The following is a 15,355-nucleotide window of genomic DNA, read 5'->3' on the forward strand; positions in this document are numbered from 1 at the left end:
AATGAACACCTCCCCAAAGCATGCTCTTTGCACCAACTAAAGCCAGCTACTGGCATTAGAGGGGATCAATGCTTCTCTTAGTTAAAATAAAATTACTCTATCAGAAATGGAAAAAAGGACAAAAGTAGAAAAAAATTCTTAAAAGCTATAAGACCATTTTCCTCATATTTCTACTATAAACCTTATAACTACATCATCCAGATACAGAATTCCAGAAACTTTACAAAATTACTTTTTAAAATTTATTTTTGTTATCAAAGAGAATGTCCAGAAACATTGAGTACTAAAGAATTTTTGTTCATGGTATTGTTTTACAAAACTTCCTAATGGACAGTGAATATTTCATTTTATTTTATTGGTGTATTCCTTCATTTATTAATGATGAGGTGAATGAACCGAACTGATGAAATTACTTAAAAAAAAAAAATCCAGACAACCATATAAAGGAAAAACATCCATTCTCATTCTGATCTGTTGACTGGAGTGAATTCAGTGGCCACACCACCACCACTGGCTAAGAACCAACTTCCCCACAGAAGGGAGCTGTTCACATCTTCTCAGTAAGTCACAGAGGTCTCTCAGATTTAGGCACCATGTTTGAAGTCTCACACAAAATGTCTGTGTCACTTAAATTACACAATGTGGCAGTGTTTGTTTCATGGGGACATAATATTTAAAGGGGCAAAGTAGAAAATAATCTGTTTGTATGTTATGTGTGAGTGCATTATTGTACTGTGCATGGGCTTGAGGGCACAGCAGCCCTTCATAAAGAGGCATTCCACCAGTGCAGCATCTGAGGGTTGGTTCCCACTTGCTCTTGGTGCGGAGCATGTCTGGCAATGAACCATGTGTTAGTCTGGGTCTTCTTCTGCTTGGCTGAGACGGTCTGAACTGAGTTCTGTTGTTAATCTCTTACACATCATCTCTATTGTTCAGCTTCAGGATATGTGGGGTACTTGACTGTTTCTATCTTCTCTCGGACTTTGTAGGAAGGGTACAGGCCTGTTTTTCCCAGTTTTCTGTTGACACCTTTAGAATAACCATCCCAATGGTTTCCAGCCACACCAATGATATCTCCAGGTTCCATGGGGATTTCCTCTTCAGTTCGAGGTTGGTGAGGATAAACTGCAATCTGGTTGTGGGCATTTTGGCCTCCAAAGTAGTAGATGTCATCTAAAGAATGGAAGTTTGCAGAGGCATCAGGATGCAGTGTTTGCATGATTTCATAAGCAACCCGACAGACCTTGGAAAAGAGGGAAAAAAGAGTTGGTTAGTACACAGGGTAAACAACCTACTGTATAACGATCTTTAACCAAAGATGGGTGGGCTCTAGGGCCGAGAGGGCTGAGAACAGTCCACTGCTGTCAGGTGATGGATAGTTATTCTTCACTCGTGTGCACTAAACACACACACACACACACACACACACACACACACACACACACACACACAGGCGTTTTACAGGGGTCATAGACATACTGTACAGTGTAATTATTTTTAATAAACATTGTAAAGGGCCACATGGTCCCCAAGCTGGGAACTAGTGACACAAAAGTGAGTAAGATAAAGTTTTCTCTAGAGAACTTAAGGTTTGGGATTAGCACTTCAAATAACATGAATGCTGTTGCTCTCACCCTTTCATCCACTCTTTTCAAAGGTAAATTGCTGAGAATTAATTTTTATTTGTATTAGTGGATATGTGCATATGCCTCTCTATGTGCATGTGTATTCCTGTGCGAGTGCTTGTGGAAGTCGGAAGGCTGTCAGATGCCCCAGAGCTGGAGTTACGGGAGGCTGTGAGCCGCCGCCCCAGGTGGGACTGATCTCTGGGCCTGTAGAACGCAGCAAGCACTCTAAGTAGCTGAGCTGTCTCTCCGCTCCCTTTATCCACTTTGAACCACAGTGTTTTCTCAGAACTCTCCTCAATAGAGATGTATGTATTTACTGACCATCAGCGAACAAGTGGGTTCAGACATATCAGCTATTCCTAAAGAGCTCTAAAGTGTGCTCTCTGCGTAACAGCGTGTTTGGACTGACACAGCTGGGCTAATAATCTTTAAGGAAGATGTATCTGCCCAATAGTGTTGTTTTAAGATCACATAAAAGATTCTTCTGTTAAAGAATGTTCTCACTAGCAGGTAAAAATCGCATACCCTGAACTTCACTTCCTGAATTTAATATGTTTGGCGATAAAGCTAAGCTACTGTCACAGAAGGGTAGCACTCAGGCAATTAATAGATTCACCAGAAAGTAAAATGGGCTTCAGATCCTTCCTAAGTTAGGTGATCACAGGAGAGAACTATCATTTCACTTAGAACACTTTCTTTTTTACATTCCGACTGAGATCTCAATTCAGGACAAATTTCTCTACACCTCTAGTTTGGTTATCTCAGTTAATGAATTTTCATTGTCCTTGTGCCAACATTTTTCATCTATTTAAAAATGAGACCATTATTAATAGCTATTAATCTGCTAATGCCACTTACAAATGGCTCAGCAGATGTTTCTAAACCGAGGCATGCCTAGAGATCAAGAACAGAATGAAGATGTTCTTTTTCTCTCTTTCTCAGTTATGCTGGGCAGGGAACCCAGGGCCGTGTACACAGACAAGCACTCTAACCTGAGTAACACCTTATTCTAACATTTAAAACCAAATAAAATGACTAGGTTACCCCTCACCTCAACTTCCTGGAGAATCTGAATTTTGGGAACTTGAGCAGTTCTCAAAGGCCAGATGTAATTGGCAAATCAAACTAACGTTAAACGACTCTATCTTTTTGTTGTTGCAGAAATTAAAATACAAAGTGATGAAGTGAAATTGGCTTAAGTCTTAGTGCTATAGTTTCAACTACTGACAGAAAGAATCAAGACAATGATTTTGTTTGTTTTTGAGATAAGGGCTCCTGTAGCTCAGGTTGGCCTCGAACTCTTTATCCAGCTAAGGATGACCTTGGACTTTCACTCTTCCTACCTCTCTATTTCCAATGCTGGTATACAAGCATGTGTCACCAGGCTCAGCTTGTTTTAAAGTTACCTTTGTCATCAAACTAAGTTTATCACAGGACTACCATGATAAAGATGGGATCAATGGTAGAAACAAAAACTATAATAAAATGAGAATAAAAGCAATTTGGAACTTTTAAACTTCAAATTCAAAGGCCTACACAGAGAAATCAAAATTAAATTGAACTCTGGAAAGAAACAAATATCAATGACAGACCAAATACACAATGGTGGTCTTGTAAGATTACATCCTCAAAACTCTGTAGTCATCTTAGTTCACAGTATGTCATATTCTGACAATGACAAAAAACGCCTAATGACACATTTCTAAGACTGTATCCTCACTGCTGAGACATATAACTGTAATTAAAATAATGAAGCTCCACTAATAACAAACTAAATAACACGGAAGAAGCTAATGTTTGTGGAGCTTTTGTTATCCAATACGGATGTGAGACATTATTTGACATAATCCTCCTAGTATCCCCATAAGATTCTATCATTTATCTTACAGATGCCAAAGGGAACTAAAAACAAAAGCATCTGCCACCGTTACACTACTAGTAAGTGGTAGATTCAAGTTGGAACACAGGCAACCTGCAGAGATTTGTAACTGTCATACATATTCTCTTAGAAATCTTCTACTCCATATTCATTCTGTTACATCAGAAAGACACAACCTATGAGCGGTCCTTCCTTCCACTCTCCTGCCTTTCTCAGCCAGAAATACAAGGCTGAGAACACAATCTCTACCTTAGCAGTTACCCACATACGATTCTCCCTCTTCTTTTTTTTTTTTTTCTTGAGACAGGGTTTCTCTGTGTAGTTTTGGTGCCTGTCCTGGATCTCACTCTGTAGACCAGGCTGGCCTCGAACTCACAGAGATTTGCCTGGCTCTGCCTCCCCAGTGCTGGGATTAAAGGCATGTGCCACCACTGCCTGGCTCCCTCTTCACTTTTTAATGCATTTGCCCTCATAAGAACAACACTGCTCCATGTTCCACAAGGCCTTGCTTTCTTTTTGTGAAATTTTAATAATTAGTTTATGTTTTGATATAATAGTTATTTGTTAGCCTTTGTTGAGTACATCTGTATGTTTTAAACCAAAGGAATAAATAATGATAAATTTCAGATACCAAGTTGGGCCAATACAAGAGAGATTTCTGGACAAATGTGGATTTGGGTACCTCTAATCACCCCAGTGCTGTAGGTGTGGCATTTTATCTGATCATAATGGCCATAATGGTAGCAACTGCCCTTAATGGGTACTGATTGTATTCCAGGCACAGTCTCAGAGTAAGCCCCACCTACAAACGCCTTTCACTGTCACAGCAAACCTCATTTTAGAGATGAAGAAACTAAGCCACAGAGAAGATTTTGTAACTTTATTTAAACAAAAAATACAAAAGCAGATATTAAATACTACAGTCACAATTAGAATTCTTTCTGGTTCTAGAGTATGTGCTCTTACGTACATATGAAAATGCTTTTGAATAAGCAATTGGAACTGTAGCCACATAGTAAGTAGGTGTTCAGTAATTATCTGTTGAATAAGTGGTACTCCAGTAATGGATGCTCAAGTCCATGGGTAGTATTTAAAACTTAAGGTCCATATACAACATTCTGAATAAATAATGGTTGTTTATCTCAAACCTGGGGCAATTTGCTGCTAAGGGCCAGGAGGATCATTATAGTGTTGATGTTTGCATTCAACTACATTCAGCTTCCTCTGGACTTCACAAACTCAAATCACATGGTAGGTAGACTGAAGGCTTGCAGCTGACGGTAATATTCAAGGTTGGTATTCTGACTGTGTGTGATTGAGAGGGGCAGAGTATAGTTTACAAACATAACATGGCTGTACATAGCATATTTTATTTCCTTCTGTGCCAACACTTCATCACTTTCTAGCATATTATTAAACATACAGTGATGATTAACATAAAAATTCCTGCTAAAGGATATAATACATGTACAATGATTTTAAAAGATATTTAAAAGGTAAGTATCCATTAGTCTGAATTTAAACATCCTTAGAAATAATTATCCAGCTGAGTATATGGGCTTCCAAGCTTTCTCACAGCAGATAGGACTTTGTTTTTTGTCAAATTACACAGTCAGGCAGAGGCTTTCCTAGTATGAGAATGTGAAAGCTGTTCTCAGGTGAGTGGGTGATACTGGGAGATCTGCACACCTTCCCTTAGATGATTTAGTTTTGCTATACAATGGGAGAATGACACCAGTTTTTGCTGCACTGTATGAATGTCCAAATGAATACAATACAAGTTGCACAGTACAGCATCCAGCACCAAAGGTGAGGGTATCCAGGCTGACTCAAGACAGATTTCTTGTCCTCCATGCTGGGAAGCAGGCAAAGGGGTCACATCTTTTATACTTTGTTTTCTCTTTGCCACTCTCAGAAGCTATTCACTACTGCTTCTCAAACTACACCTCACTAGAAATTCCTACCCAAAAAGTGAATGTTATTCTTAATTTTGTCCTTTGGGCTTTCCAAAATCTGATTCAAAGTGTATAATGCAGCCAGTCCTGTTGTGTGGATTTAGAATTAAAGAATGCATGAGACTGTTTTATAACAACTTTATAACAATTATTATAAAGGTAGGTGTCACAGGGAAAAACTAATCCAATTACTAAGCGATGCTGCTCATTAAACAAAGTAAACTCCAATAGCATTAAGGTCTTTTTTTTAAAGATTCACTAGGTTAATTTTCAAAATCATAAAATATTTCTTATAAAAGAGCATTACATTTTATATGTTTGGGTATTTGCCTGAATGTATGTTTGGGTACCATGTATATGCTTGGTGCCAATGGAGGCCAAAAGAGGGCACTGGATCCCTTGAGCTGGAGTTACAGACATTTGTGAGCCACTGTGTGGGTGCTGGGAACGGAACTTGGATCCTCTGGACAAACAGCAAGTGCTCTTAACTACTGAGCCATCTCTCCAGCCCCAATGTTAACATCTTTAAGCATCTACAATTGCTTTGGTAAATCAGATTCCACAGTAGTAAAAACTGATTCTATAATTAGATAAACAGAATTTTCAGAAAACCTTTTTGATATTTTATTTATATACCAATGAGCTGCCAACTACTTTCATTTCTTCAATTATAATTTGTTTGCTTCAGTAAGGTAGTTTTAGCAAATAAGAATATAAATGATAAGTAGATGGTTTGTGCATGGCGTTTTCCACTAACATAATAGGATGACTGGCATATGTCTGAAATGTCACTGTCCTGGCTGGTTTCTGTCACCTTGACATAAACCTAGACATATCTGGGAAGAAGGAATCTTAACAGATTAACTGCCCCATAAGATTGTTCTGCAGGCAAGTCTCTAAGAGCATTTTCTTAATTGATGATTGATGTGGGAGGGACCAGCCTACCAGGGTCATTGCTACCCCTCGGCAGGTAGTCCTGAATGGTGTAAGAAAGCAGGCAGAGCAAGCCATGTGGAGCACAAAAGTAAGCAGCACTCTTCCATGGCCTCTGCTTTAGTTTCTGCTCCCAGTTTCCTGCCTTAACTTTCTTCCATGAATTCTCTCAGGGATGCCATGTGACCTGGAAGTGTAAGATGACATACATCCTTTCTCCCCCAAGTTGTTTTTGGCCATGGTATTTAATCACAACAACAGAAACTCTAAGGCAGTCCCACTGTAAGTCAAAGTTCTCTTTCAGTAAGCTAAATAAAATGGAACCCAGGTGATACACTGATGCAGAGAATTAATATGCTGAATGTTACCAATTATTTTTCACTGTGAAAAACTGTTGTGCCCCATAGTGACTGTGTGTGCCCTAAGCATTTCTCATGATCACAGCAGAGGTAACGGAGTTCTTGAATCACATGTTTCATGTTCCTTTTAAAATGTAAGGTCACATAGCTTGAAATGTAGCATGTGAAAAACAGCTGAAAAACCAATACTGAAAATTCTCTAGAATAGGCAATGATATCCATATAACTATTCACATGCATACTATACATATTAGCAGCTAATGTGTTTAATACATTGCTAAATACTATTGTTGCTTCACATGAAGCAAGTCTTTAGTTCTCATAAAACCATGCACTAGACAACAAGATCATTATTATTACTATTTTTAAGAGTAACAGAAAAAGCACAAAACACCAATAGTTGACTAAGTGCTCTGTTCAAGGGCAAAGAGCTAAATGGTCAGAGCTGGTCTGCACAGTCCACCTGCCAAGCCCAGATTTCCTCCTTCTTGTTCTCTGTGAAATTAATGGCTTGGTATTCTGGCCTGTGAATGAGTTTGTCTTTTGTTCCTTTTGTGATGGTAAGACATTTCTGGAGTACTTTTCATGAAATTCCAGTTTTGGCTTATGACAAGGAAACAATCCCAGCAGTCAACTTTATTAAGCTGCACTAATTACCTCTTTATCAGAAAATATTTGTAAAAAAAAAATCGTACGGTATAAGTGAGAGTAGATATTTATAACTGAATGTGGAACCAATCCACATTCTTAAATGCTACAGTTGTTAGCCATAAATAAGATGAGTTAATGGAAGCGATCACCTTGGACAAACTGCCACTCAATATAGATTATTATTATACTGTATTTTCATTGTTAAAACTTCTATTCTGAACCCTAATATAAAATATTGGAGTTATTCGAGTCTACTTTGGGTTATAAAATATTGTTTGAGGTTTGTTTTGATATACATAGTCAAAAATTACTTTGGGTGAGCCAGCAGTGGTGGTGCATGCCTTTAATCCCAGCACTCCAGAGGCAAACACAGGCAGATCTCTTGAGTTCAAGGCCAGCCTGGTCTACAGAGTGAGTTCCAGGACAGCCAGAGCTACACAGAGAAACTCTGTCTTGAAAAAACAAAAGCAAACAAACAAATACTTTTGGTAAACTTTTGTCAACAGTTTTTAGGAATAATATAATATGCAAGCATTAATCTCACTCTTTGGAGACCAAAAGAGTCCTCTCTGAATCAATCTTTCTGCTTCTCTGGATTCAAGGTCCTAATTCACTTCACTGACTGATATTATCATAAAACAAAAGCAAGGCACTGCAGCATTCTCCTCTGTCCTAGACAAAAATTCTACTATCATGAAGTGATGATGGTACTGATTTCTAGTCAAAATTAAGAGTTATAAGACCAAAAATTCTTTTTATTTTAAAGAATTTTTAAATTATTATTTATTATTATTATTTATTACTTTGATGTTTATGATTGTTTTGTCTGCATGTATATATGTGTACCACATGTGTCCCTGGTGTCTCTCAGAAGAGGGTGTTGTATTCCTGGAGTTGTAGTTACAGAATGTTGTGAGTCACCCACTGGGTACAAACTTGGGTCCTCTGTCAGAGCAGCAAATGCTCTTAACTGCCGAGTCCTCTCTACAGTCTTATTTTTGTTTATTTTAAAAGCTGAGTATTTGCAGAACACTTGTACAAATAAATTACATTACTAACACAAGTTGAGAAAGGAGGAAAATGGACATCTATCTGGTAGTCAATTATAATCTATGCTATAGCTGACTGCCCTCCATCTCAACACAGTAGATGATTCAATAGATGGATAGCTACTCCCTCTCTACCACCCAGAACCTTGAATTTAGGACTATCTGTGACCTGGACTAGGCCATCATTAGAAAATCTTGGTTGTTCTAAAATTCTAAAAACACATATTTAAAAGAAAAAAGAAAAATGATTACTTTCTATCCCAGAATGGGCATAAAAGAATTCTTAAGAAAGGCTAGAAAAGCGAACACACTGAGCACACCCCTGTAAATGAGACATGTATGTTTTTATTTGATTTTAGAACTTACAATTAGAACAGCGGTTCTCATCCAAGGCAACTTTGCTAGGGGCATTTAGCAATGTCCAGAGACATTTTTGTTTTTGACAACTTGTGTTGAGGATACTACTGGCCAAGAATGCTGCTAAACTCCCCAAAATAAATAGTTCTTCATATAATATAATATACTTCTTCATAACAAAATATTATCTGCTCCAAATGCCAGTAGTGCCTAGGTTTAGAAACTGGACTAGAGGAACAGACTTTAGACAGGTTTAAAATTTAGGCCTATAGGGCAGGCAGTGACCAGGAAAAGTGACTCCTTTTTAAAAAAAGTTAAATTTTATATTCCATTTATGAATGAATGCATGCATGCATTCCCTGAGATTGCAGTTTGAACTCAAGTCATCAGGCTTGGCAGCAAGTACATTTACCTACTGAGCCATCTTACTTGTCAAAATGACACTTTTTAAAATACTGTTTTCTTTTCTTTTTGAGATTATAATATGATTACATTGTTTCTCCCTTCTCTTTCCTCCTATCACTTCCTATCATTCCTCGCTCTCTTTCAAACTCATGGCTTCTGTTTTCATTAGTTTTTATCCCATGCATATATGTGTACGTACATGCCTATATATTCCTAAGCATAACTTGCTCAGTCTGTATTATCAGGCAGCTAGGGTCTTAGAAACAGGAGTGGGGTCAAGTAGACACACATCTGACCTGTTGCTATGAGAAAGGAAAAGGTGATTTCGGCAGACAGAATCCTCAACCCAGTTAAACACCGCCACTAGATGCCTCCATGGGAATTTGAAAGCTATGGAGATTTTACGTTGAGATTAAGATTCCTGCTGTGTGACTCCTGTTTTGTGCAGCTGTTTTGATACAGTGAGTTATACTCTTATTTCACTATGAAGAACTATAGTCTTTGCATTGATAAGCACCTTCTGAAAATCTTATCAACATCCTACTGTGACAAGGTACTTACTGACTGTCATTCTGTAAAAAATACGGTTCATTTCTTCATTCTTTCTGAAATTCTTTCCCATGGGAACTGCGCCTTCTCTTATACATTTTCTTTACCCTGAGGTTCTCAGCATTAAGCACACTTATTTTACACCTATTTATCATTTTTGGTAATTGTCCTCTAGTTGTACTTTGATTCTGAATGAGAGCAAGACCCATCCATATCTTCACACTCCTTTTGAGTCCTCTTAGCACATTGTGTAACTTTGAGCATAGTCACTCAATGGCCGTTTAAACAAGCTAATCAGTAATAACTGGATAAATGGGAAAAGTATAAAATTCACAAGAAATATTGCAGTACCAGTATTCCATAGGGCACAGAAGACTGACTAGATACTTCATAAACACACACACACTTATCAAACCCATACCTTATATACAACAATCAAACTCAAGGAGTTATTGTGATATTGTAGTGTTTAAATTTTTTAAACTGAATTATTTAAATTTAATATATAGCTCCTTGCTTCACAGGAATGCAACAGGACTTGTAAAAGACTTGCATTTGCTGTCTTTACTCTAAAGCAAGCGAGGCAGAAGGCGATGTGGTGAAATGGACGGCTTCTGCTTACATAAGAGCTGCTTGCAGACTCAGGAAAGTACACAGCAAACGTAATCACTTGCTGCTTCTGTCAGATGCTATGACAATCCTTCAAAGGACTTTACTAACTGGCTTCAGTGGAGACGTAGTCCACCACTGCTGTAAACAACTCAAAATTCAACGGACCCAAGCAGCTTTTCTGTGGGAGCCCTTCACTCTTTCCTAAAAGATATCACTACTAAGTTTAAAGGACATTATAACAGAGTCATGCTAACACTAAAAGCACAGACATACAAATAATTTTTCTGCTTAGAACCACAGTGAGTGCTGGCCATTAAAACGTGCTACCACTTACCTGGGATGAAAAAGTACACACTAGGAAGTCAGCCTGGGAGAGAAAGTGTATATCCAGGATCACACCCCGAAGTGAATTTTCTGTGTATCGGTTGTGTAGTCCAGCTGACCAGGAAATAGAGTTATCACTAATAAATTCGTAATTGGAGTACCTGGAAAAAGAAAGAGATTGTACATAACCAACTTACAGTACTTACAGGAGGGAGACCACTTCTTTATCAAAAGCTCCCTCCTGTACAGTGAGAACTTGATAACATTTAACAGAGTAGTTGAAGCATCTCGTAAGTCAACAATGGAAAAGAAACTACTTCAGAATATCTTGCATATTAAATGTTATTGAAATCAGGTGTGGTGGAGTATTCCATAGCCCAAATATTTAGCTGGCTGAGACAGAAGGACTGTGAGTTCAAGGCTGGCCTGGGCTACACAGCAGAACCATGTTTAAAAAAATATATTATGGGGCTGGAGAGATGGCTCAGGGATTAGGAACACTGGCTGCTCTTCCAGAGGACCTGGATTCAATTCCCAGCACCCACATGGCAGCTCACAACTGTCTGTAATGCCCGTTCCAGGAGATCTGACACCTTCACACAAATGCATATAAATTAAAATAAATTATTTAAAAAAATATATCATGGGTGTATTATCTTAAACACATATATACATCATTACGACCTTTATTAATTCATGACAGAGTAAAACTGAAGACTTCTTATTCTCTTTGTAATAAGTACCCTTCTGAGCGTTTATCTGAGCTCTTTTCATATTTGAATGAAGCTGTTTAAGAAATACATCATGACAGACTTTCACTTAAAGTTTTAGTTTATAACTGTTAAAGATCAGATTTGAGTAGATTTTGTAAATGTCTTCTTCATTAATTTTACAAGTTAATAATGTATATACACTTAAAATGAATATTTAAAACATTTGTGACAATGAATAGTCTCCAATTCCCATCTTTTCTGAAGATCCATCTATCCACTCTTAGCCATAACAGTAATAGAAAAGCCATTCTATTGGATTTATAAAAGCAAGCTCCTTGTGGATGTCTACCAAGGAATATGTTGGAAGTCTTCAGATATGTGCTTAAAAATATCAAAATCCATTTTCTTATAAAAGTCTACCACCTGTTCAAATAATTTTTCTCTGAATTAGAAACCACTTTCTTGGTATGAATAGGTCTTTAGACTGATATTGAAATCTTGGGCACTTAGCTGAAAATGGAATGGGCTAGCTAGATTTATGTCAACTTCCCATAGACTATATTTACCTGAGAAGAGGGAACCTCAATTGAATGAATGCCTCTATAAGATTGGGCCGTGGGTCAGCCTGTAGAACATTTTCTTAATTAGTGATTGATTGGGGAGGGTCCAGTCCATTATGGGTGATGCTACCTCTAGGCTGGTGGTCCAGGGTTCTATAAGAAAGCAGGCTGAGCAAGCTATGGGGAGCAAGCCAGTAGGAAGCACCCCTCCATGGCCTCTGTATCAGCTTCTACCTCCAGGTTCCTGCCCTGATTGAGTTCCTGTCCTGACTTCCTTTGGTGGTGAGCAGTGATATGGAAGTGTAAGCCAAATCAACCCTTTCTTCTCCAAGTTGCTTTGGTCATGGTGTTTCTTCATAGCAATAGGAACCCTAACCAAGACAGGTAGTAACAGTCATGCTTCCTTTATATAATTCTGTAAGAATTAATGCATAGACAGAGAGAGCTCACAGGAGTACCTCACATGCAGCAAATGTTTAACAAATATTACCTGTGATAAGCATCTCTCTAATTTTAATCCTTACTCCCCTAGATCTCCAGAATAATCTTATCAGTGAGAGTTTGAAATTTAAATTTGAAATTCCTAACCTTTCTACCTGTTTTTGGCCATGGTTCATCTTGTTATGTGATGTATTTACTCTTTGTTTACTGCTTGTATCCTTATCCTGCCTCATTATCCCTAGCTGGAATCTAAGCTCTATCAAACATAAGCATTAATCTGCTGTGTTCATTTTAGCATTCTCAATACCTACCAGGGAATCAGGAGCACAGTAAGAGGATGAATGGGTATTATCCTGAGATCATAATGCTTCTTACTTACAAACTCTGAAACATTAGGAGTCAGTTTACATTCTGGCTCTAGACAGTACTCCCCAAGGTTAGGCTCATGTCTTATTTTTCCTCACGATAGGACCTAGCAGTGCACACAACGCTGTGACTAAATGCATGAACGTGTGAGCACTACTTTTGTCTAAGACTTTATCCTAATCCCCAGACAAGTGCTTCAGATTTCTTACTATTTTCATCGCCTCTGATAAAACGGCAGTAAAGGCAAAGTCCCTGAGCACTCTTTTACACTGTACGTAGTATTCATACCTAGTAGGCCTTATTATTTATTTATTCATTGATTTTAACATTTTTCCCTTCCCAGCTCAACATCAGAGAGGTGAAGAAAGTGTCACATTCGTCTAGAAAGAAAACCCTAAATGTTTTCAGTATGATCTCCATGAAGCTACACACCCAGGAATGAGACAAACACAGGAACAAATACATCTGCAAATGCACGAGAGAGGCAGGGAATGAGAACCCACAAAGCCACTTTGGGTCTACCCTTGACCAAAGCCAATCTCATTGCACAGTCTGGAACTCAGTGAAACTAGTAAAGGAGTGACCCCTTTACTATGAAGTGACAGTAACATTCAGGACTCTCCTCACCTAAAGCCCTGCCACAGAACCAGACCAACAGGAACCGAGGGTTTCCATGTCTTTCTTTATATGTGTGAGTTTCATGAAGGAGACTGGGAGGAGGAAAAACAAAACTAAAGCAAATCCTGGGACCAGAGTGGAAGCTTCTATACACACAGAATCGGGGTTTTGCTCTCAGCTATGTAAGCAGAGGGCTTCTTTTACCTGGAAGTTCCAGATATTGCTAATGATAGTGTTTTTCTTTTACCATCTTATAAAAACTTATCTTTATACCATCCACAAAAGACTAACTGGATTGCAGTTGTAAACTATTACTGAACTTCCTAAAGTTGGTCTGCAGGTGGAAAGACACTTGTCTTACTTTCTCTGTGTCTGGTACACAACTCCTTCAGGACACTTCTTTATGTTGTAACTATCTGTCATATGTATACACTGTCTACCACTTGTATATCCTCTGAGATAAGGAGCCATGTATTATCTTCCTTTTGCCTTTGTATTCTAAGTGTCTTGTGCCATAACTTGTATCTTATAGGAGTTAAAAAAATCATTCATTGCTGATTCTTCATTTCAAAGAACAGCTACATTTATATACCACATAAAATGTTCAAATATTTTCTTCCCTCTATTAATTTCAAAGTACCTAATGTTAGGAAAAACTGATTTAGAATGTTTGATAAAGAACAAACTAAATATGCAAATATGTTATTTAGGAGACTTTTTTCCTTTTAAAAAATGGTCTCACCGTATTGTCCAGGTTTGCTTTGAATTCACTATGTAGCTTACACTGACCTCAAACTTACAATCCTACCTGCCTCAGCCTCCCAGGTACACCAATATCCTAACTATTTGGGAATTTTTATAAAGCCTTTATCTTTCAATTTCCTCCTCACTCTGAATCTTCACTACCTTAGAAAACAATCTTTGATGGACAAGGTTGGTACTTCTTACTCTTTGACTGCCAGTGATTCTGTGATTTTAAATTCTCTACTGTAAATTATTTAAGAGAGATAGTGATTGGTACCTCAGCAATGGCTCCTACAGTTCCTGGGAAGCCAGTGATAAGACCTCGTAGACTAAAGAAACCTGAGGTGTAATGCCAAGTGACAACAGATTCCATAGAGCCAGATGGGCAGTGCTTTCTTGACGGCCTTTTCAGATAGACTACCCAGAAGATGGCTTCTCTTCCTACAGTGTGAAGTCCATGAATCACTGAAATTTAAATTTTCATCTAACCTTAAAGCAGAAAGTTCTTACAATATTACTCTGGACATGTTATATCTGTTGCTGGATAAATGAATGCTTTTGGTCTCTTATAAAGAGGAACAGCAGAGGTTTTATGATTTGCTTAGGTATCAAAACCCATCACAAGAGGTCTAAAGAGAGTTAATTCAAAGTGGAAATGTTTAAGTAAAAGAATGAGGAGAAATGACAGCTAAATTTCTGATTAATATATTAGAAATGACTTGAGAAATTAAAATGAAAGGATTTCCAAAGAGAAAAAATATGCATGAAGTGTTACCAGTGAATTTATAATAGAACACAGAGAAAACTGCTGCCTAGACCACTCCAAGGAGGGGTTAAAGGTGCTGAGTACAAAGAAGAAATACAGGTTTTAATATTCCCACAACAAAGGAGGTACTTCCAACTGTATCTTGTTGCTCAGCATAAAAATGTCATGTGTGGGATTGGACCAATGCTGTAAAATGTTTATACCCTTTTATCTAAATAGTTCAAAGTCTGGAAACCCAGCTTGAGGAAATAAAGTAGTTATTTTAGACATACTTTTTGTCATTATTTATAAGAGTAAAACACTGGAAATAACCTAACTACCCAGTTTTAGGAAAATTCTTGCTCAAGTCAATGGCAGATTCACAGCGGGTATACAGTCATTAAACACGGTGTTTATCCATCATCACTGGACACTCGAAGACTAAAATAAGGTCTGGGGAATGTTGT

General features: G+C 37.9%; 1 protein-coding gene across 7 annotated transcripts in view; it reads right to left on the minus strand.

Annotated features, from left to right (window-relative positions):
• Window positions 1-228: 228 nt before the first annotated feature.
• The window catches only part of Fut8 (fucosyltransferase 8), a 216,961-nt gene continuing 201,834 nt past the window's right edge, over window positions 229-15,355 (minus strand). For all 7 annotated transcript variants that reach the window (XM_052739531.1, XM_052739532.1, XM_052739524.1 and 4 more), the window contains 2 exons: window positions 10,712-10,862; window positions 229-1,243 (listed from right to left, as the gene is read on the minus strand). In XM_052739531.1, coding sequence (XP_052595491.1) covers window positions 926-1,243; window positions 10,712-10,862 — 469 coding nt within the window. In that variant the 3' untranslated portion in view covers window positions 229-925. The remainder of the gene's footprint in view (window positions 1,244-10,711; window positions 10,863-15,355) is intronic.

Source organism: Peromyscus californicus, unplaced genomic scaffold, assembly GCF_007827085.1.
Source record: "Peromyscus californicus insignis strain IS unplaced genomic scaffold, ASM782708v3 Scaffold_15__1_contigs__length_86483966, whole genome shotgun sequence".
Lineage (NCBI taxonomy): Eukaryota > Metazoa > Chordata > Mammalia > Rodentia > Cricetidae > Peromyscus > Peromyscus californicus.